The sequence below is a fragment of the Bombus pyrosoma genome, linkage group LG10 (genome assembly GCF_014825855.1).
Source record: "Bombus pyrosoma isolate SC7728 linkage group LG10, ASM1482585v1, whole genome shotgun sequence".
Classification (NCBI taxonomy): domain Eukaryota; kingdom Metazoa; phylum Arthropoda; class Insecta; order Hymenoptera; family Apidae; genus Bombus; species Bombus pyrosoma.
This window is the reverse complement of record NC_057779.1, coordinates 13846847-13867920: the sequence shown is the minus strand read 5'-3', so window position 1 is coordinate 13867920 and position 21074 is coordinate 13846847. Positions and strand designations below refer to the sequence as shown.

Genomic DNA, 21074 nt, shown 5'->3' with positions numbered 1-21074 from the left:
GGATATACGAAAGAAAAAAGTATGCCAGGTTGATGATAATCGTTCGCTATTGTAACTGGTTCAGCTGTCTTACTTGTTATTATATATATATATGTGTGTGTGTGTGTGTGTGTGTGTGTGTGTGTGTGTGTGTGTGTGTGTGTGTGTCTTTAAACCATAACAGAAATTCTCTTCAGAAATTGACAAAACAAGTAAGTATTAATAGTATTTCAAAAATTAAAACAAACTAGAAGGAGAAGATATCAATTGGAATAAATATTGGCTTTAAAATTTATTTACACATGCTACACAATATACACTGTAAGATATGAAGACTCGCGTACGACCTTCTGGACGCTGTAATTGCACCAAGTACACTCGTAATTTGCCGCGTCAGACCAAACAGTCATATCGCTGAAATAATTGCACATCGCCGTAATAAAAATTATAATGCAGGAGGTGTAACACTGGTAGGTCGAGCAACAAGAATTTAACGAAACAAAATACAATTCGTACAACAACAACAACTGATATTAGAGGAAGATACAATTCGGATGGCATCACGTACGCTACGTGATACATTGTTCTATATCGTAGATAGAACTCGAGCGAAACCGGCTTTCGTGAAATCGATGAAAATAAATAATTCGATTCAATTTTCATAACTGTTTGATTCTTCCTTTATCTATTTTACGCTTAAAACATGGAATCGATAATTTGCCATTTCTTATTGATTTATAAGAAGAGAGGAGATGAGTGAAATGATACTTTGCTAACATAAAATTGGATAAACAAATGGCAAATCGATGCGGATAAATAACAGTACCGCTACACATAAACGCATATTCTTCCATATTTTAAGCATCGAATTATTTCATCCAGAACTACCGAATGTAAGCGCAATTATATATCTACTTATAAAATTACGAAAACAAAAACACAAAAAATGTTAATCAATCGAGAATTCCTTAAGAAGCTAAACTTTTGGTCGGAGAAAGGAACAGAAACGGATTAACAAGTATTCGATTGAACACAAAAAAAGGAGATTGCACTCGCCAATAATTCTTGAACCCTATACACATACTGGTATTTCTTTCTTCTTTTATAGTACGACAGGCACGCACACTTACGCACACGTATATTCTAATATTTGGACATTTGTACTTGACGTATTTATAATCGCATGTATAACAAAATATTCAAAGCTACATTTCTTTCTCGGCTCTGAGAATCGTTGAGCCTCATCTACACAGATGTAAGTAGTTTGCACTGTCGTACATTTAACTGTCTACTTCTCATAATTATAAATTCAGAGAAATATATCTTTCCGAATTAATTTCAACGACAATTTTATCGGCGTTTCATATTTGCACGAAAATTTAACAAAAAAGAAAAAAAAATGTTGCTTTACTCTTCATAATATGATGAACATTTAAGAGCTTTTTTTTTTCTTTTTTAGGCATTTAAATAGATCCAACCATTGTTAGGCCTACATTTAAAGGCAAATGTTCAAAATACAAATATATTAACTTGGCTAACGCGATGATCGAAATAATATAAGCTCAATAAAATTTCTGTCGGGCCCCTTTAAATGTTGTAAAATTATTTCAATGATCAATGTCGCACGTATACATATATAGTAGAATACCGAAAAATATATCAGAAATACCGAAACGATCTATGCATATCAGAAAATACATAGATAAGATGATATATATCTACATACATATTCCCCTAAATTAATAATTATCCTCGTATCCTAAGAAGGTGAACAAATTCTGTAACTTAGGCTTCAATCAGTTAAACAGTTTCACAATGCAAACCATACCACAGTCTCGCAGCTTAAGTAATTTGGTCGAGTTTTCAACATAAATTTCTTCTCCTAATCTTACGATAGAAATATTGTGTATACGACAGTAAATCGTCGTAGAATTCGACTTATCAGTACCTAAACAACCATCTCGGAAAATGAGAGATAAGGATTGTTTATTATTTTCCTACATGGCCTGTGTCCACCATCAGTTAGTCTCGAATCTAACATAGGTGTTTCAGGTACTCTTTCGAACAAATTTCTATTTAATCTATAACAAGAATACCGCGAACCTTAATAAATAAATACGTAAGTTGTGGCAAAATTATTTGGTAAGATTCGTTATAAGGTTGATTCGCATCTACGACGAGATTCAAGGGGGACACGTAAGATGTACAAAACGTGGTACTCGAATTTAATATGACAAAATTACATCGTATTTTTGTGGAGAAAAATTAATCGTAAATTTTAGTAATTAAATCATTCGTATGATCCTGCACGTTGTTTCTGATGTTAGTTATAAATGTTGTCCCTTCAAAAAGTATATTTTAATGTGCTCAGTATTGAGTCGAATGTACATTTATTACATATACTATTTATTGAATGCCTATTTATAGAAATTATCTTCATATGCTCGTCTGTTAACCGTCACACAAATTTTAAATGACTCGTCATACGTGTAATAATCTAATTCTCTTATACGTTCAACCAGTAATTCAAATAAACGTGTTGTACACGTTTCATTTATACGAATTGCGTAAATCTCGATATCGTCTCAGCTACTTTCACAGCAGCGTAATATTAACGAATATATAAAAACGAAATAAGTATGTTGAATTCCCGTATAAGAGTAACAATAGTCTCACAACAATCAGTTTCATTCCATTAGCGTTTCATTTTGAAACCATAGTTTCTAATTAGCGTTGTATATAGTGAAAATGTCTCTAATACATATCGTTGCGTATTTATCTTATGTATATAAATATGAAATATAACTTGTAACCAATTTACAACCTTACTAATTTACTTCGCTAGTTCAAAGAATGCAAATTTTCTTTGCAGAAGAACGAACATCGAGAATCAAGAATTATTGCACTTAAAATTTTGTTGAACTAGAAATCAAATAAAAAAGATTACTAATCATAGTATCTAAAAGTATACTAATAAATTTCTAGCTTTTATGTTTATTCTCACGCTAGTGAACGTTTGATAAAGAGAAATCAAGAAAAGTACCTGTTTCGAATCGTTGATCGAAAATGCTCGGTAATTTCCGTCACTCCGTAGCCGTATGATTTCTTACCCATAGAAAAATACTTTTTGTAAAAGTACGGGAGAAAGTAGAGAAAAAATTATTTAAACTATATCTTGACCGTTTTCGACCTGACAACCATAATTGTCTTTATCTCTGTTAGCATCTTTGTCTTTATCTTCGTTCCCTTCTTCCGCGATATACTCTTCCTGTTCCTTCATTTTTCTTTCGTTTTCAACGGATGCGAAATCTTCATTTTTGCTCGTCGCATTCGCGGAATGGGATTTGTTTAGTAGAGAACTGAATTCGCCAAATTTCAGAATTTCTTCCATGGCGGACTGTTCTAAATTTACCTGCAACATATTTATAGTATTAGTATCTGGATTTATACCGTTGCCTATTCGCTTAAACTCTGGCTGGTTAAAATATTTCTGAATGAATTTCCACGAAAATAGGATCTGTAAGGATGGAAAAATGATGAAAATGCAAAAAATAATAAATATATGCTATCGTAAATAAAGAGAACTCTGAAATATTTAGGCTAAGGAAAGGAATTCGTTGTAAAAAGAAAAAATTATTATTCGACATTAAGATAAAAAGAAATCCAAATGTTAAAGGAAGGAAGAAAGTTGAAATGAAAATAAGAGAAATAAAGGTCATCTGCGAGAGCATTTAGAAATCGAAATTGATTACAACGTGATTACGATATTATGTAAACACGTCTAACCTTTCTCGGTCTACCCCTTTTCCCTTTAACCACCGCCGACGGTGCTGATTGACAACTCGAACTTGACAAGCTATTCTTCCTTTTTGGCCATTGTAAGTGCGAGTCCAAATGCTGCTTCAATTTGTCCTGTCTGGCAAACATTCGGGGACAAATGCTACAGGCAAATGGTCGTTCACCCGTATGAACTCTTCTGTGTCTGGCCAAATGAGAAGCTCTCGTAAAGGCTAAAGTACAGAGGTCGCAAGGGAAAGGTTTATGTTGCGCTTTTTCAGACTTGGGCTGTATCGGTTTGGCTTCTTTTCCTTCGTTCAATCCTGACTTCTTCGTAAGATTATCGCCCTTCTTCTTGATAGTTAATCTTGGACTGTCATCCATGTTCTTTGACGATTCCTAAAAATAGAATGACGGTGTAATGAAAATAATTGCCAGCAATGGAGACGATTCCTAACTTACAAGAACGGTAGTAATAATTAGATCTAAGTTCAACAAATTGATATGTATTACCAGAATGCATATTTGCGAAATCGTAGTGCCAATTCTGCCTAATTCTTATGAATTTCGTGATCATACGTTAACAGATACCGAAATACCAAATACAAATACCAATGATCTTGAACATAAAAGCAATTTCAATTGTGATCATCTTCTCATACCAGACTTTCATCTCGTTCTTGTAAGTCGTCGTTCATCTGTATATCCGGTACCGTAGGATCTGCAGATGTGTTGTTAAAAGTTGGTTCGGACTTAACCGTGTTCGACGAGTCTTCATAGCACTCCCTCGTAGACTCTTCCTTCGAAGCTATACGCTCCTTTGATCTAAATTCTAATACATCATTGTTTCTCATTGAACGTCCCACCGAGACCCTTTTCTGACCTTTAAATCTTGTCTCTCGCTTGTACATTGGCGGTGGCATACGTCTCTATGTCATGCAAAGAAATTACAAAAAATTAAGATGCCAGTCATAAGTATTCTACGCTCGTAAGAGCGTGAATGTATTAGGTTAAACGTAAAGGTCACTTTCTGCTGCTGTATGCATTTCAAAGAATCTTATGAAAGCGTTGCTCGTGCTAGCTATAACGAGCGAATATTGTAAAGGAGAAATTGCAAAAATTTCAAGTTAGCTGACAGCATTCAATTCGCCTGTAGATTTTCTATGAACAAATGGCATACATTTCACGTAGGTCGATCGTTAAAAGAATGAAGACAAATTTTTTCAGGTAGACGAAATTTGTTTCTGCATATTTCAAAGAAAAATTCAATCTGAACAATAAGCTATGTATTGCGACAGTCGATTTGTGCTCGAAGGCGACACTTTCATCTCTCTGGAAGAAAGTTAACAGTATATATATTTTATTAGAAATTCTTATCGAATTATCAGATATATGACGATGATAAACGTTGCCTATAATACATGGTTCCGTCACTTGCGTCTAGGAGAGGATATTTTTTTTAATTAAATACTTCTTTTAGGACATAACAGAATTATAGTATGACACCATCTATACAAGAAATTAGTAGAATACGTATTGAGCCTTTCTTTACCTAACCCGTATTTGGTAATCCAACTGTGAATAATTAATTATTAAACAAATAGCAGAATGCAGAAACAAATCTGCTAGATTTCTTTAGATAAGAAACCAAAGAATTTTAGACAGACCAGATAAATAATATATTTGACTCAATTGCTAGAGGTAATAGGCTCGATTATGTACATATATAAATAGATCTTATATAAAACTAGTGAACTTACCATGCTATATTTAAAAAAAACGGAAATTTATTGCTCAATCTGTTCTTACTCATGAATATTCTTAATTCTTAACATTAGAAATCCTTGACAGTTCCTCATATAAATATACAGAGCTGACGCGTTCAAACTTGAAGCGCGTGTAGCATTCATTAAAATACGCAAGAAAGTCTTAACAAATATCCATGGAAATATCACTAGTCTGAAAATTACAAGATTTCCTGTTTCCTCATTGCTTATCGCTCGGTTATTATCTATAAATCCAACTTTGGTTGCAAAACTTTTTCCTCTGCGAATGAGCTACTATCACTATTTATATATAATTACTAACAGATCTCAATCTTCCACATTCTTAGAAACAGTTAATATAGTAATTATTTTTCAACGTTTCAGTCTCGGTTAAAAGTAAATACATGTAAGTACAATAATATCTCGCTCGATATTATCCTATCTATGTACCTGCAATTGGAAAAGTTTTCCTGATACAAGTTGTTTGTGTCTAATGTTACTACTCACTTTATCATGCATAAAAGAAACGTCTGTTATTTCGAAATTTCGTGCAAGAATACACTGTAACCTGAGAAATAACTATACAAACGTACATAAACGCTGCAACGTTAAAACAACAAAATTCTGTTTTCTGCTAATAAATGGCGTCTTGTGTTTATCTATGATTACACAGGGTAAATCACCCAAAAGTTTAAGTTGAAATATTTTCGATACTAATAATTAGGTATATCGAAAAATGTTTCAAGTAAAAATTGAATTGTTTGAAGGCGGGCATATTTTGACGTTATTAATTCTTCCGTAGGTAGGCGCGTAAAGGTCATGTAGAGGTCAACTTTGACTTTTTAAACGGACTCGTATATTTTTTAATACATTAGTCGACGCAGCTCGAGATTCTCTGTAAAAAATTATTAACCTATTTTTATGGAAAAAGTGTTAGTTGGTAGATGTTTTGACTTTCATCTTGTAAAACTTATCATATGAAATATAAGAAAAACAAATAAAAAAATAGTATAGTGGCTTGCGTTTTCCCTACGACAAATTCTACAAGATAAAAGTTAATTGAATTATTGAATTGATAGTTTTTCGATATAAGTAAGTAAGTATGTAATTTTATAAAGAATCCTTGAAACATTTTTCGATTTATTACGTACTTAAAATAGTATCGACACCAAGCTAAAAAAAACTTAAACACTTAAATGACTCACCCTATATAATGCTAGTACTGCGTTTATTTTGTGTCACTTGGTAACAACTAAAAAATTTAAATGATTCGGTTGATAAGTTTAAGGTAGCACGCAATAGTTACTTGACTATCGGTTAATGCACTGTATTTAGAATATCCAGAAACTAATAGTGATTTTTGTATCTATGTTTTCTAAAACCTTTTGTATACATTAAACGTTCCACATATAAAACCTATAGCGACAAGATTAATCATGTTAAAAACGTACACAATTTAAAATAAACAGCTTCTGAAGTTTTTATATAAATGTCATTAATTTGTCAGTGGAACGAATATAGCATTCGCTATTTTTAATCATTGGAACAGGTAAAATGAAATTTCGGCTTTTCTCCTTTTACGGATAGTAGTCCATTTAATCTTAATTAGATGACATTGAAATGTATTGATAAAGAGCAAAGAATAAAGAATATATTCTATTTGAAAGTTGTACTGTCCAGATTTCTTTTTAATTATAATAAATCGCCTATCGTTAAAATCTCTTGCCATGGAATGGCATTTTGTTTGCGCAATTGTTAATATATTCGCAATTAATCTTACACGTGTTTCAGGGATAATGCAACATTTAGTTGACATTAACATTTAAAAAGAATCTTCTTTCTCTTTCTCATAGTAATTCATTTACATTTATACATGCACGGTGTCTCCGAAATCATAGCACAAGCGGTCGAATGATTCTACAAAAATGAGTCGAAGAAAAAAAGAATAACATTTCTTTGTCCAAGACTTTGTTCCCAAGGAAAATAAGTTCGAAGATCCGTCAGATGTACGTGTACTAATTGTAAGCTTCGAGGTATCCGACTTCTCTTTCTGCTCGTGTTTACATTTATAAACATGAACAATGTTATGATTTGCTTTCTATTATTGCTGCTATCTTATTTCTACGGTCTCCGTATTTGCGATGGTTTCGAAAATAAGGATAAGAGTATTAATTTTTAAAAATCATTTTATTGACGTAACAAGCGTTCAAAATGTTGACGCGTTGCTGCATGTATAAGTCTGCTTGTCTAATTAAATTATTACCAACGCGAGCAGAAAGACAAGTTGAATGCCTGGAAATTTACAATTGGCACGCGTGCATCTAACGGATTTTCGAGCTCATTTTCCTCGAAAACGAGGTCTTAAACGCAAAAACGTTATTCTTTCTTCATCGATTTATTTTTGCATGTAGAATCACAACCCGAGTGCACCGCTTGTGCAACGATTTCGGAGACACCTTATGTATAAATAATACAAGGTGGGACAATAACTTTAATCACCGTAGATATTTCTTTTCTTTTTAGAGATATGGAAAAATATTGTTCACGAAAGTCCTATGGTATTGAAAGACTCGTAATATGACAGTAATAATTTTTTTGCACGTGAAGGTTTTTCGAAGATTTCGACGTCACCTCCATTTTTTTTTTTTTTTTTTTTTTTTTTGTATGGCGCCTTAATTTCTTATTCCTGATAAAATAGGGAATGTTTGAAACAATTGAGATGATTTTAACGAGGTCATTCGACAAAGAGAAAAGAGTAAGCAACAAATCTTACATCACAGCAATTGTTGGAAGTGATACCCGTTTGCATCGATTCCCCCACCCTCATCAATAATGTCCCGCTATCTTCTTCTTGGCATTGATAAAATTAAAAGTTTTGTAATCTCTGGTGTAATTTTATCTCACGGTATTTGTAAGTTAATGTTCTAGTTTTTTACATTCTTTTTACAGATACATTAATATAGTGATTGAATTCAAGGTAACTTCTTATCGATATACTTGTATAAGTATAAATAGTTTCTTGTGATAAAATATATTTCAATAACTAACATAGTTCGATTAAGGTATATATAGATTTGCGTGACTAATTTACATATGTGCACGTACATTTTATGCACTACGATAATTTGACTGTTTCATATTTTTTCTATTATTTTAATTATATCATTCGGACTTACAATTTGCGTTTCCGACGATCGCAAAGGTTCATCGAATGTATCCTCGTGCCCATCGATCACCATCGGATCGTCTTCCACCTCAATTTCTTCCACCTTGATGTGATCCTCTAATGACTCTATGGAAGACTGTTTTGGTAAAAATGGAATCACGGACGGTTCCTTCATGTACTCCGTTGTATGAACTCTCGCCTCTATGTGACACCGTTGCATCCGCGTTTCCACTCTCGTATAAGGGCTACGACTATTTTCTTGATTTCTCTGGTCACCGGAAAGACCACGGATCTCTAGATCTGTGGCAGTTTTAATCAAAGATGGCAAATGTTCTTCAGCGACATCGATCGAACCACGGTACATAAAATCCAAAAGACATTCCATTTCTTCAACTGCAACACCTACGGAATACGGTGTAAATAAGTAGAAGCCGCATCAATATCTACTGCATCTACATAAATTTAAATAAATTTGCACACCTATAGTCGTGCTAAGCTCACACAATATTTACATACTCGCATCTAGTATGAATATATATTGTTTACTAGACATCGATTTCTTCGTCTACTTTACGCGATTGAAGTAAAACCACTGTACAGTATCTTAAATTTTATGTACGAAATCAATTTATTAGGAAAACCGTTTATATATATCGATAGAAATATTTTTCAAAGTACTTCGTTACGCAAGAATTGTTCAATTACTTCGTTTTGTTGTTCAATCTTTGCGTTGAATTTTTCTTCAACGTTCAATATTATTCTATGTTACGCTATGTTATTTACAGCGTTAAAGGAAATGAAAGAATACAACCCTGATATACTTAACCATACTTCAAAACAAACATTATTGCACGTTTCATAGAATTTTAATCAGAAATCATAGCGATCAGTCTCGTCATTATTGAATCGAATAATCATAACGCTATAATTCAGCATTAAATTTTGTTGTTCGACGCTACTACGTTAAAAGTGAATTGACTGATATCAATACGTAAGAGAAGGTCATATATTTTAGAGAATTGCGATTGTTAAGCTGACTTTTACCTTTTAAGCTTACCTTTTAAAATAAGAATTGGCTGTTCACCATAGTGTTCTTTGAAAACTCTTTCAAAATAAGGACTGCATGCTGCCAAGACCAGTCTATGTGCCCTTAACATTCCACCTTGACAAGCTAACGTTGTATCAGTTAAGGAACCACTCTTATAGAGTCCTTCAAACAATCCAGACAAGTTCGCTAGGTGATTGTTCCAAGTTAGGTTGAATGTTTTCTCACCCATTGTTATGACGCGTTCAGTGTTCACTGCCAAACATACCACAGTCACACATTTATTCGTTAGATAAATATAAATCACCTTTTGAAACTTTTGCATTCTTTTCTACTACAAAATGTGCCGTTCATTAATAATAATTAAATAAATAGGATTTTTTAAACAGATTTCATAACAATTTTGCCCAGAATATTTCTAGGATGAAATGATGCAAACGTTAATTACATTAATTTTCATAAATCGTAAATACATTATCAAATGCACTGCACATTACGATTTTAATTAGACCAATTACAATCTACTCAGTGTTTGCAAAATTATTGCAAAGTTGGAGAAACCTATTATTTAACGTAACGATCACGTTATTTTATGATATTTGTGCAAGAAGTTTCTATAAATTCGAATATGATATTCCGTACATCGCGCGAACAAATTTCTTCATATTTACCCTTTATAATAATCTAACAATAGAGATTAACAAATTTCTTAACAGTTTTCTATAATTCCCGAGTGAATATTTATATTATTCCACTTTTCTTGAACTTGCATTTCCAATTCTTAAAGAAAAATTAGACACACAAATATCACGTTGTGGGTAATTATCGTTCTTCATTGTGCAACGTTTGTACAAATTAATTTGATATGCGGTGTCAAACTTTCCAGCATTATTATTATATCTTATAATTCTGTAAACAAAATAGCAAAGAATCTTGGCTTTGAGTACTTCTATAGTTAAGAAATTAGGTCTACAGATAAAGCAGATGTTGGCTAACAGTTATTGCTCAAATGTGATGTATAAATTCTTTCTGTTGAAACATCAAAATAATACAATTTTCTTATGTAATAAGCAACTGTACTGAATTTATCAAGTATATACAATAAATCGAGGACATTTCGAATCATACATTTCTTACAATCTTATTTACAACGCTTGCATTCAAATTCAGACATGTTCTATCCAATTATCAAGCATTAATTTTACTGTACAAATATTCATTCTGTACAAAAACAAAGAGAATCTCAAGAGATTCTATTTTATGACACATTAAGAAATGAAAACAGAAGTAACATTTATTTATATTCTATACAACGTGAATCTAAATTCATGTACAAATGAAATTATGGAACATTCTGTGGCTCAAAATAAGATGAAAATTAGGAATAACAAAATTGCGCTGGGGATTTCGTTTTCAAGAAAATCAGTTTTAAATTATTCTACACGCAAAAATAATTCGAAAATATAAAATAAAATTTGTGTTGGAAAAAGTAATTTGGATATACGTGTATTTAATTCAGAATTATTTACTCAGCCCACGCGTATTAGACAAATTTTCAAACTTCACTTTTCTCGACAACGAGGTTTCTAACAAGAAGATGTTGTTCTACATTTTTCACTTATTTTTGCACGTAGTATAACCCTCTGCTAATTGTCCACTCGTAATCGTCTAATCGGAAATTAATTAAATGCACAAGTATTTGACAAGTTTTCAAACTCGATTTTCTCAGAAATAAAGCTTCCAACGCAAACTTTGTTATTCCTGATTTTCGTCTTATTTTGAGCCATGGAATCTCCCTGACTTCACTTGTATCACGAATTAAGACCCACGCCCGGTGCGCGTCTATGCCAAATATTGTATCGAAATATAAAAATTTAAATTATTTCAAGCACACCTTGAAATTTTGTTAAAACGTTGAATTATCTTCTAATTCTAAGGCTTTGTACTATTTTGTTTTTTAGCGAATTTATTATATTCTTATTGCAAATTGTTTTCTCGATTACCTTTTTATTAATAATATATACAATTATATATAAAATCTTTGTGTAGCTTGATGCATACGCTGTAATGCTGTCACTATAATAAATGTACTGTCAGAAATGACAACTTCTTCAATTTTTTTAAATATCCAAAAATTATTGGCTTTAGCATACTTAAAATTTCGAATATTTCCTTAATGAAAACATTTCTGCTTTTCTTGCTGAATAAAGGTTACAAACCTTATGAATCTTTAATCATTTAAAGGAAATTTTAGTATTGAAGATATTGAAATCCTATGTCATGGACAAAGAATAGCATGATTTCTTTTTTGTAGAGTGCACAAGTGTTTCTTACAGCATTTTTCGATACATTTTTAAAATGCATACATCAAACATTAAAGAGAAATACGTATTTCTGCTCATAATGCTTCACTATGCAGAAGTATTCGCTATACGAAGGGCTCTTTGCTTACATAAATATCAAACAAATAAACTAAGAAAAATGTGCTACATTTATAAAAGAAATTCGTAGATTAAGATAGATAAAGGTATGGCGGCACAAATTTATGGCATAATCTGTCTATCACTAACATCATTCAGTGTAATTGAACATTTAATAAATTAGGAAATTGACTGAATTAGAAAGAAACATTCTTCGCTTTTATTGCAATATCTAGAGCACGCCTAGCAAAACCAAATGGTTTCGCTGTCCTGGAGAAACTACAAATTCTTCAAAAATCATGCATTAGATAAAACAATATTTATAGAATAAAAACTATCAAAAAAATGTCATAATGATCTAGTAATTTATTTATTAATAATAGTTTTTACCCCTGTGTAAAAAAGAGATGCTTGTGTTTCCTTGTGCAATCATACAATTTTAATTCAATCTTAAATTTGCTTCAGGATTATTAATGATAGAAACTACTTTTTGCACAAATGTATAATTTGCTAAATGTTTATTATATCTAATAGAATAATTAATATAGAATTGTTGTGTAACATTAAATTACCCAAACATTGTCGTATATAAAAGCAATACAAATATTACTAGATTATTACTAAATATAAAGTAAACATTTATCTTTTTCTTGTAACATGTTACTTTAGAGAATAGATAACTTGCAAATTAATTATAAGATCTATTTGCTATTATAATTTTTTCCTAGCATACTGTTTCATTATATAATCTCTGCAAACATCATTTCCAATAAATTTTTTCTCCTATTCTTCTCTATGACTACACTCTACTACTGCACATATTTATTTGTCTTTATATTAATACTCCTTCGGAAATCCTCCAAGAACGAAAGTATAAATATAAACCGAATGACACGCAATTAGCAATCAATAGAAGCAAGATATCTCGGCGTATTTGAAACGCGCAATGATTCTCATGATGTATTAATTTCACTAAGATGTTTTACAGAATCACTTTAATTGTTTCTATCAATGTAATATTTACGTAATAATTGTTATGTTATAGGTGTACCTGCAACGAAGTAGTGTTGATGTTTAAACATCTAACCACTTCAGAATGTTCGTGCAGTTAACGAGTTTACGAAATCGGAAGTCCACCTACAATGATCAACGCCGAGAATAATTTGTTGGCACTATCATGGTCGATTTAGAATAATGTTCGAGTAGCAATGTACTGGGCTTAAGAGAAACAGGCTTTTTAATAGATTTTATGAAATAATAATTTAAGAGCAAATTTATTGATTTTGTGTGAATTCGAATTGATTCACAGAATTTTAAAAATGAAATGCATCTGATAAAATCTGATAAAGTTTTATATAGTAACAAGAATGACGTAAAAGGTTTCTGACGCCCATCTTGGCACTCTTCTGTACACATGTATTTATTTCATACATTAGAAGACATGAATTTAATTTTAATACTAATTATACATATAATGTGAACGTAAAACAAAATATGTGTAATAACTAATGAAAACATCTATGCATTAAAATAATTTGGAAGATAAGTTTGTATCTTAAATTATATATTATTATTATCATATGCATTGAATTTGTTTATCCAATTGTAAATATTGTTGTAAATATTATTTCATAATAAAATATTAACTTAAAAATAGGTGATCATAAACAATTTTTTGATTGTAATGGTTACTTAATTCTGTAAAATATATTTATTATAATATAAAGTATAATATAAATATAACGATTTAATAAAAATCTGATTTGATAAATATTTACAGCTAATATTTAAATTATAAGTCCAGTGAATTATTGAAATAGTTTGCACTTTTTACTAACTAATTTAAGCGATCTATTATATTACAGAACAAATTTAATTTGTTTACTAGTAATTAGAATATAATGCGATACATTCAAGTCAATGCAAAACTTGTTGTCCAAATATTTTCATTATTGTTAATATGCTCATTAATGCTTGTAGTGAATATATATGTTGCACAAGTAGTTATCTTTCTCTCGTGAAATACAAACCAGTAGCTATGAGAAATTTAAAATATAAAATTAATACAAGAGTAAAAGTAATATTTAAATTATTTTAATTGAAATAATCGTATAAAAGCTAATTAGAAAAGCAATTGTATTAATTTAATCGAATTGTACAAATTAAGATTTGCTTTCAGTTTAATGAAGTGGAAAAAGTTTGTTTCGTTATTTTTCTTATTAAAGTAATTGAAATACGAAAATACCTGGGTGGAGTGATACGGTCATTAGCCGATACAACTTAAGCGACGATTTAAAATATACGTACTTTCACGGACGTACGTATAACGTACATACATGAATAGAAAAATAGAAGGTGGATCATCAAAGATAGAAAATCAAAATGAATATTTGAATGAATATTTAACGTCGAGATCATGAAATAAATCAAAGACGTCTGGCCCGAAGAGAAAAGGTATTGAGAGTAATATTCAAAAACTCAAAAAATTCTGGAAAATAATCGTCAAAAATCAGTTAAAGGATACCGTATGCAAATCTTCAAAAAAGTGTACATACAATGAATCTAATGCAACAGTCGTCGAAAAACACGAAGAATTTTTATCTAAATTACGATAACGCTTAACACAGTACCTGCAGTAAGAAAATTCATGCATTATGTAGAACGGAGAAAATATGGATTAGACAAGGAGAAAAAACGAGAACGACCACGGGAAATGATCGAATTACCTAGCTTGAAAATTATGCAATTATATTAAATAGAGAAATCACAAATTGGACACAAAGATACCCAGTTTAACGTATAATGCAATGTTATATTTCATGTAACAGAATGAAAGCACGAAGAAGGCAAGCAAGAGTAAGTGAAATACGTATCTATAAGCAGAATGCATGGCTAGGTGTTCATGTTCAACATTCATACATGGCAAGGGAGTAGAAAGTGGGCTGAAGGGCAGAGTGATCTAGCGATGGTCATGCGCAGGCGTGGTACCTAGGCCCGATCCATAATTTCGTTGGTGGACCCCGTCACGCATTTGCAAGGGGCTAGGCCGTGTGTCGTCCGAATGCACCCTTTTTTCCTCTCGTTTCTAACCATGTACATACATAACTACGTCACCGCACAGCAGACGCGGGGGCCACAAAAATCGTCGACCATTGGGAGAGAGAACGGCCCCCTGCGCGACCAAGGGAGCCGTCATCACAGATCGTTGTTCATCACAGCATGGAAAAATATCTAAACGTCTGTTCATGGAAAAAAGCACACGTCTGGTTCTGACCGCGTAGAGAATTTAGAATACGTTAACTAACGATACGAAAACATAGACATTTCTCCAAATTACAGCTGCTTCTATTTATGAAACGACAAATTTGAAATTTCAATCTTTCAGTTAAACGATGGAACGTTGGAACGTAATGAAATTATGGGACAAGAACGTGATAAATGTAGAATTTGCTGTTCGAAATTGCATTTGAAGATATTTGGATTTTCGTTCCAATCGCTTATTTTAACAAAATCGAGTTTGAGATGGTCCTGAGGTATTATAAAATTAATTAAATTCGATATATCTTTCCCGTAGATTAAATTTCTGTGCTCGTTACAATTTACGTAAGACGAAGATTATCTTTTATATCTTTATCATAAAAATTGTTGTCAATATTCGATTGTAATTTTCACCTTTCTAATAAAAAATAAAAAATTGCTTTATTTCGGGATAACTATCTGAGCATGGAGAAATATTTTTTATTTAATGCTAGCTTATAGCATAAACCTTATGATAAACCGATGTATAAAATAAAAGCAATTTGGTATAATGATTTAGAACAAAAGGTATTTTGTAAATGTACCCATCATCTTTATCAATTGTATATATATATATATATATATATATATATATATAACAATTTCATAGTTGTAGAAGAAAAATGGCAAAGATATATTATTGAAAATATTGAAACAATTAACAATGAAATAATTGAACTGAAGTAACTATTTATCATACTATTCGTCTAGTGTGAATATTTGAAAAATATTATATAATTATGTAATGCAAAATAAAATAAATGTAATCCGTAGTTTATCATTAAACATACCGTACAGATTAATTTATTAATACAAAACTAAATTTAATGTACAGTTTCTCATTTTTTCAAAAATAGATGTAAATGGAAAGCTAAACGTTGTTTGGTATTACCATTTTATCGCAAAAGTTAATGTCTAGATATTTTAATATTTTTCAGAAATAGAAAAATCATTTGTAGAATAGAAACATACAACAATACGTTCGATGTTTATAAACATCGAAGACTATTAATCATCTGTTAAACACATCAATCTATCTCAATCTTACACGGTAAAAATTTCAATATAAGTGTGAGACATTAATGATATATGTTTGATTTCTGAAAATCAATTTTTTTACCATATAATAATTATAAATTATATATGATAATATAAAATAAGAAATATGCTACAAGCAAAGATAATCACTTTCATATTCGAATATTGGTATAACAGTCCAATAGTGCAATATGTATACCTAAATAAGGTAAGAATCAATGCGTAAACAGAACAAGATAAATATTCGTAGCCGAAATGACGTTAACGTAGTATTACGACTGGAAAACATATTCAACAATATGCACCGATTACGTAGTGAACAGGTGTACGCAATGGGAGAAGAAGATAACTTAACAACAAAGTTCAACCTGTGTTTTTATAAGTTTTATAAGTAGGTATATTTGCTTTTTTATCGAGTACTAGAATACGTGACTGGTAAGCTTTTCCCTCTTTCTAATTGCAGTTTTAAGAATCTCTTCATTTACCGATGTTGATTTTTTTTATTGTGCAGACATTGTTTTAAATTATATAACTACGTAAATATACTACTTGGATAATTTAAAACAGGTTTCGTTACGAAGAGCCCAATGTTAACAATTTGATGTTATAACACTGTGATAAAGGAACGATTGATATCAGGCGTGTGTAATCATCATTATAGGTACACATTGTGAAGATAAAGTTATCGAGACAATGTTTTACGTACAGAAGCGGATGTTCCTTGCTTAAAAATTTCATTACTTTGAATTTAATCCTGAAATTTACCGTTGAAATAAAATACAACACTGTATAACTTTTTCCCTTAGATTTCGGCTTAAATTACTGTAATTACAAGGATTAAACCTGTACTCCTTTTTCGTTTCCTTATGTCTGATTTTTACATTTTTACAACGAAAGAATCTTAATCACAAAAATAATTTGCTGATCTTCTGTTGTGTTATTTATGTAAAATTACTCGCAACACAGCTTATTAAATAAAATTACTAACGACAACGATTACTACGATATTTAAAGGAAAATTTTATTCACGTTCGAATAACTGCGACCTATGTTCAATATACGCACACACTATCTGCATCCTCATACAAGTATAATAAACATACCAAAACTATCCACTCAACAGACTACCAAAATAACAGCGCGAACAGAAGCAGAAATTTTCACTGGCATTGAATTCTTTTCGCGTTACATTTGTTCAGTCTACTAATACAGTAAAGTACACATAGAATATTTTAATTCAAATCATTTATCGCTGAAAATCTGTTAAGCAATTTTTCTTCTTCTTTTCTATCTTCCAATGATACATGATACGTTTAGTATCTAGCGCGTTTTGGCTCGATCAAACAAAAGAGCTTTTATGCGAATAACTCTAAATTTTGAATCAATAAATATCATTTACTTAAGTTGAAGCGAAAAAATTGAAATTAAATACACTTATTATATGCTTTAACTGTTGTTTCCAGACGTCCTTGTGATAATTGATACTTAATTACCTATCTAATATTCTATATTTCATCCACATATGATGCAGCATATGATGAGCTTTTCATTCAGTTAAACAATCGTGAATACCTGATTTTGTAAAATTCAGAGTAAATAATGCACATTTCAGTAATGCCTATTCATTATGATTTATTTGAAATTACGTATCGAGGTCACTGATTCCCGTGACTAAGGTATCCAAGAATGCATAAGATCTCCCGTGGCTGGTTAGAGCGCTCTAGAACGCTGAAGATCAAGAGAGCAAAGAGTCGGTTTAAACCGTGTGCCCCGTCCCAACGTCGACTCTATTAATACCCGCGCCTTGTCGTCGCGTCTCGAGAACGTGTGCACCGATATAGAGGCATTAATACGATGAGACTGTCCTTTTATTAAAAAATCTTCTGGTCTTAAGAACGAATAAACTGAACAAAAATTGTATTCGTGTTGATCTCGATATGAGCAATATACGAAAAAAAAGAAAAAGAAATAACAAATCGTAACAGTAAGATTGCTAAAAAGAATCGAGGCGATTTTTATATGTTAAATGTGAAAATATTGAAACATATTAAAAGAAGGTTTATCGTTCCATCAAAATGGAAACATCAACAGTCTACTGTTACAAGTAATTAAACGAATTTACACATTTGATAGAATTATGCGTTTGATTGTGACAAAGATGCTTTTACTTTCTATAAACTGCGTTATTCCATGAAAAAATTATAAACGAGAAGGTGCGATCAGGTTATCGACTTGAGTACGAGACACGACAAGGAAGGAAGGAAAGGAGTTGCAGCTTTAACAGGACATATCGTAGATGTCGTACAAGTGCATTCGCAGTCAATTATGTGATCAGCTACAACCATTCGCTTCATGAAGCTATTAGGAACAAGTTAATAGAATCATCGCATCGTTCCGATGTGCGATGAGTTATCATAAACAGTACGAGTAAAGGTATAAACTGCAATTTTAATGGAGTAGCCTACAGATGTCGTACGAAGACTTAAGCCCGATCGGAGTCAGCGCAAATATCTAATCGACAGTTTCGCAATGTCATTTCACCCTTGTAAAAGTTCTATCGTCGGTTCGACTCGATAATTGATTCAGATCATTAAACAAGCTGGCGTTGCTCAGCCATTTGCCAAACGTGTCTTAAATTAAACAAGGGATAGTCGGGAGTGAGCGAAAGACAAACGTAAAAAATTATTTCACGTAGGTAGACGGATGCACCCTAACCAAAGGCCATTTTCTTCGGATTCACTCACCTTTGATTGTATAAGAGGAATGAAGTTACGGGAAGCCTTGTGAGATTAAAATATCACCAACGAAATCAATCGACGAGTACAATCCAAGAAGAGGAGGTAGGTTAAAATACACCGTGGCAAATTTTCACTTTTTCCTTTTCCACAACCACCGTACACCCTTACGTGTTCCCCGAAATAACCAGTTTCGAGCGAAAACGCGCACCGCGAAAAAAAGCGTACGCGAAGAACGTACACCAAGTAAAGAATCGAGCAAGCTATTGAGCTCACTCTGCGAGGGGCACGGCACGTGCTGGGGCTCCCTCGACCGAGTCGCGACTGATATCATTTCCAGCGGGGGACTGTGGGGTCGCCAGCCAGAACCCCACCAGGGGGTCTTCGTGCAACCCCCACGCGGTGTCGTAGTAGTCGTGTTCGCCGTCGTGGTTGTAGCTCGTTGTCGTGGCTCCACCGTTGCTAGCCTCTCGAAACCCCCTTTGCACGTACAGGGAATAAGGGACCAGGATGTATACGTACATCATGGGGAGAGAGACCTCTCTCTTCTTCTCGCACACTACGATCCTGACCGCGTCTTTCTCTCTTGCACTCTCACTCCCTTGCTCCCACGTACCATTCATTTCCGTCTCGTTTCTACGCGCACTTTTATCGTATATGTTTCTCTTTGTTTCTCAACGAGCTTCTCTCTCGTTCTCAACTTCTATCCTTGTTTCGCGTAACGTGCTAGGTCGAAGCGTTTGTTTCTCTTTCGTCGTTCTCCTAGCTTCGCCAGTTCCGTGTAAAGCACACGCAATACCACACCAACACAGCTATGGATCTTCCTCCCCCGCCCTTCACCGATGGTCCCCTCCCTTCGCGCGAATCCCTTACCCCCTACGTATCCAGCAGCTTTATCCACCCTGAACCCTCCTATGTACGAGGGTTGCTTCTCGGCAGCCTGATCGGACGTTCGCGAGAAGGGACTTTCCCCTCTACCTCTCTACACCGCCCTAACCATGCTTTCTTCGTATTTCAGATTTGAGGTTGTTTTATTCTCGAGAAAAATTCCATCGTCCTATGTTTTATCTCCTACAGTCTACTTTTGAGATTTTACCTTTAATGTTCTGTGAAATTCTAAAATATCGCATGATCAGAAATTGCCGTGCATCTCGTTCAGAGGAGATTAATTATGTACTTGATAATTAAAATTTTTAACATCACTTCAGTTACATCGTTGTATTTATTTTTATTTATATATTAATCGAATTCCCGTTTTCGCGTTCTTGCTCGTTTCATATGAGGTAAGATTTGTTCCATTCTCACTTTACGACTAACACTACTTTCAGCTATCTTTAAGAGTACGATAACGATTGCGATAGCATTATAAAGAAATTTGGCTTTGAATCAAGAAAGTCGATTTTTAAATGGAAGGTAAAGGAAATTCCTAGTATACGAATGTCGCTTTCACCAACACCATTGAGGGCAATATTATCAGTGCATTATTCGATTCGAAAATTGAACTCGCATAAAAGACCTTGGAACATGAAACTGCTCGTTGAAGAGAATCGCAATACGATGAGCACAGACTGCAATGGGTACTGACGTAATCATGACATGGATACATATGTACTCGTGCTCAATGTATGCATAAAATATACAATATACATATGTTCACGTAAAATGTAATAGATTGCACAATTTGTAACATGATCAATAAAATTTTTAAAAATTTTTCTTGCAAAATAAAAATCTTTTACAGTATAGTTGAAATATTAGATAAAATATAAATTTAAATATTATATTTCTAAATAGTCGAAAAAATATTTCTATCTTTATTAAACTAAATATTTACCGAAGAAAAATAAGCAA

The 21074-nt window shown here is 32.5% G+C and overlaps 2 protein-coding genes and 1 long non-coding RNA gene across 17 annotated transcripts in view; 2 read left to right on the top strand and 1 right to left on the bottom strand.

Annotated features, from left to right (window-relative positions):
* Positions 1-13337, top strand: part of LOC122572000 (probable G-protein coupled receptor CG31760) — an 84662-nt gene extending 71325 nt beyond the window's left edge. For 7 of the 8 annotated variants that reach the window (XM_043736444.1, XM_043736442.1, XM_043736441.1 and 4 more), the window contains one exon: positions 13199-13337. The gene's annotated coding sequence lies outside the window, so the exon portion shown is untranslated. The remainder of the gene's footprint in view (positions 1-13198) is intronic. The other variant, XM_043736439.1, reaches the window with a different exon arrangement.
* LOC122572003 (zinc finger protein 148-like) lies at positions 259-20201 on the bottom strand. Of its 6 annotated transcripts, XR_006318330.1 has the most exons (7): positions 13205-13288; positions 9746-9988; positions 8699-9090; positions 4419-4685; positions 3766-4155; positions 3023-3391; positions 259-2901 (listed from the first exon to the last, which is right to left on the bottom strand). XR_006318330.1 is itself a non-coding variant. In XM_043736449.1 (6 exons), exons 2-6 carry the CDS (start codon positions 9963-9965, stop codon positions 3143-3145), a joined length of 1518 nt encoding a protein of 505 aa, XP_043592384.1. In that variant the 5' UTR covers positions 9966-9988; positions 19233-20199; the 3' UTR covers positions 259-3142. The 6 variants fall into 6 exon arrangements, 5 of the variants coding, with proteins under 5 accessions (XP_043592384.1, XP_043592382.1, XP_043592383.1 ...); XM_043736449.1 differs by lacking the exon at positions 13205-13288 and adding an exon at positions 19233-20199 and having other exon boundaries at positions 259-3391; XM_043736447.1 differs by having other exon boundaries at positions 259-3391.
* LOC122572005 lies at positions 18930-20948 on the top strand. 3 transcript variants are annotated; one of them, XR_006318331.1, is made up of 3 exons: positions 18936-19328; positions 20242-20506; positions 20585-20948. It is a non-coding gene; the product is annotated as an uncharacterized LOC122572005 (long non-coding RNA). The 3 variants fall into 3 exon arrangements; XR_006318333.1 differs by having other exon boundaries at positions 18939-19328; positions 20242-20396; positions 20552-20948; XR_006318332.1 differs by lacking the exon at positions 20242-20506 and having other exon boundaries at positions 18930-19328; positions 20552-20948.
* The last annotated feature ends 126 nt before the right edge of the window (positions 20949-21074 follow it).

What these genes read in the sequence shown, in the direction of transcription:
- LOC122572003 (XM_043736447.1), bottom strand. Translation starts at nt 13,235, where the DNA reads ATGTTTAAACATCAACACTACTTCGTTGCAG. An exon ending in TCAACACTACTTCGTTGCAG is followed by an intron (nt 9,989 to 13,204) that starts GTACACCTATAA and finishes TATGTTTGGCAG; the next exon opens with TGAACACTGAACGCGTCATA. An exon ending in AAGAACGAGATGAAAGTCTG is followed by an intron (nt 4,156 to 4,418) that starts GTATGAGAAGAT and finishes TTCTATTTTTAG; the next exon opens with GAATCGTCAAAGAACATGGA.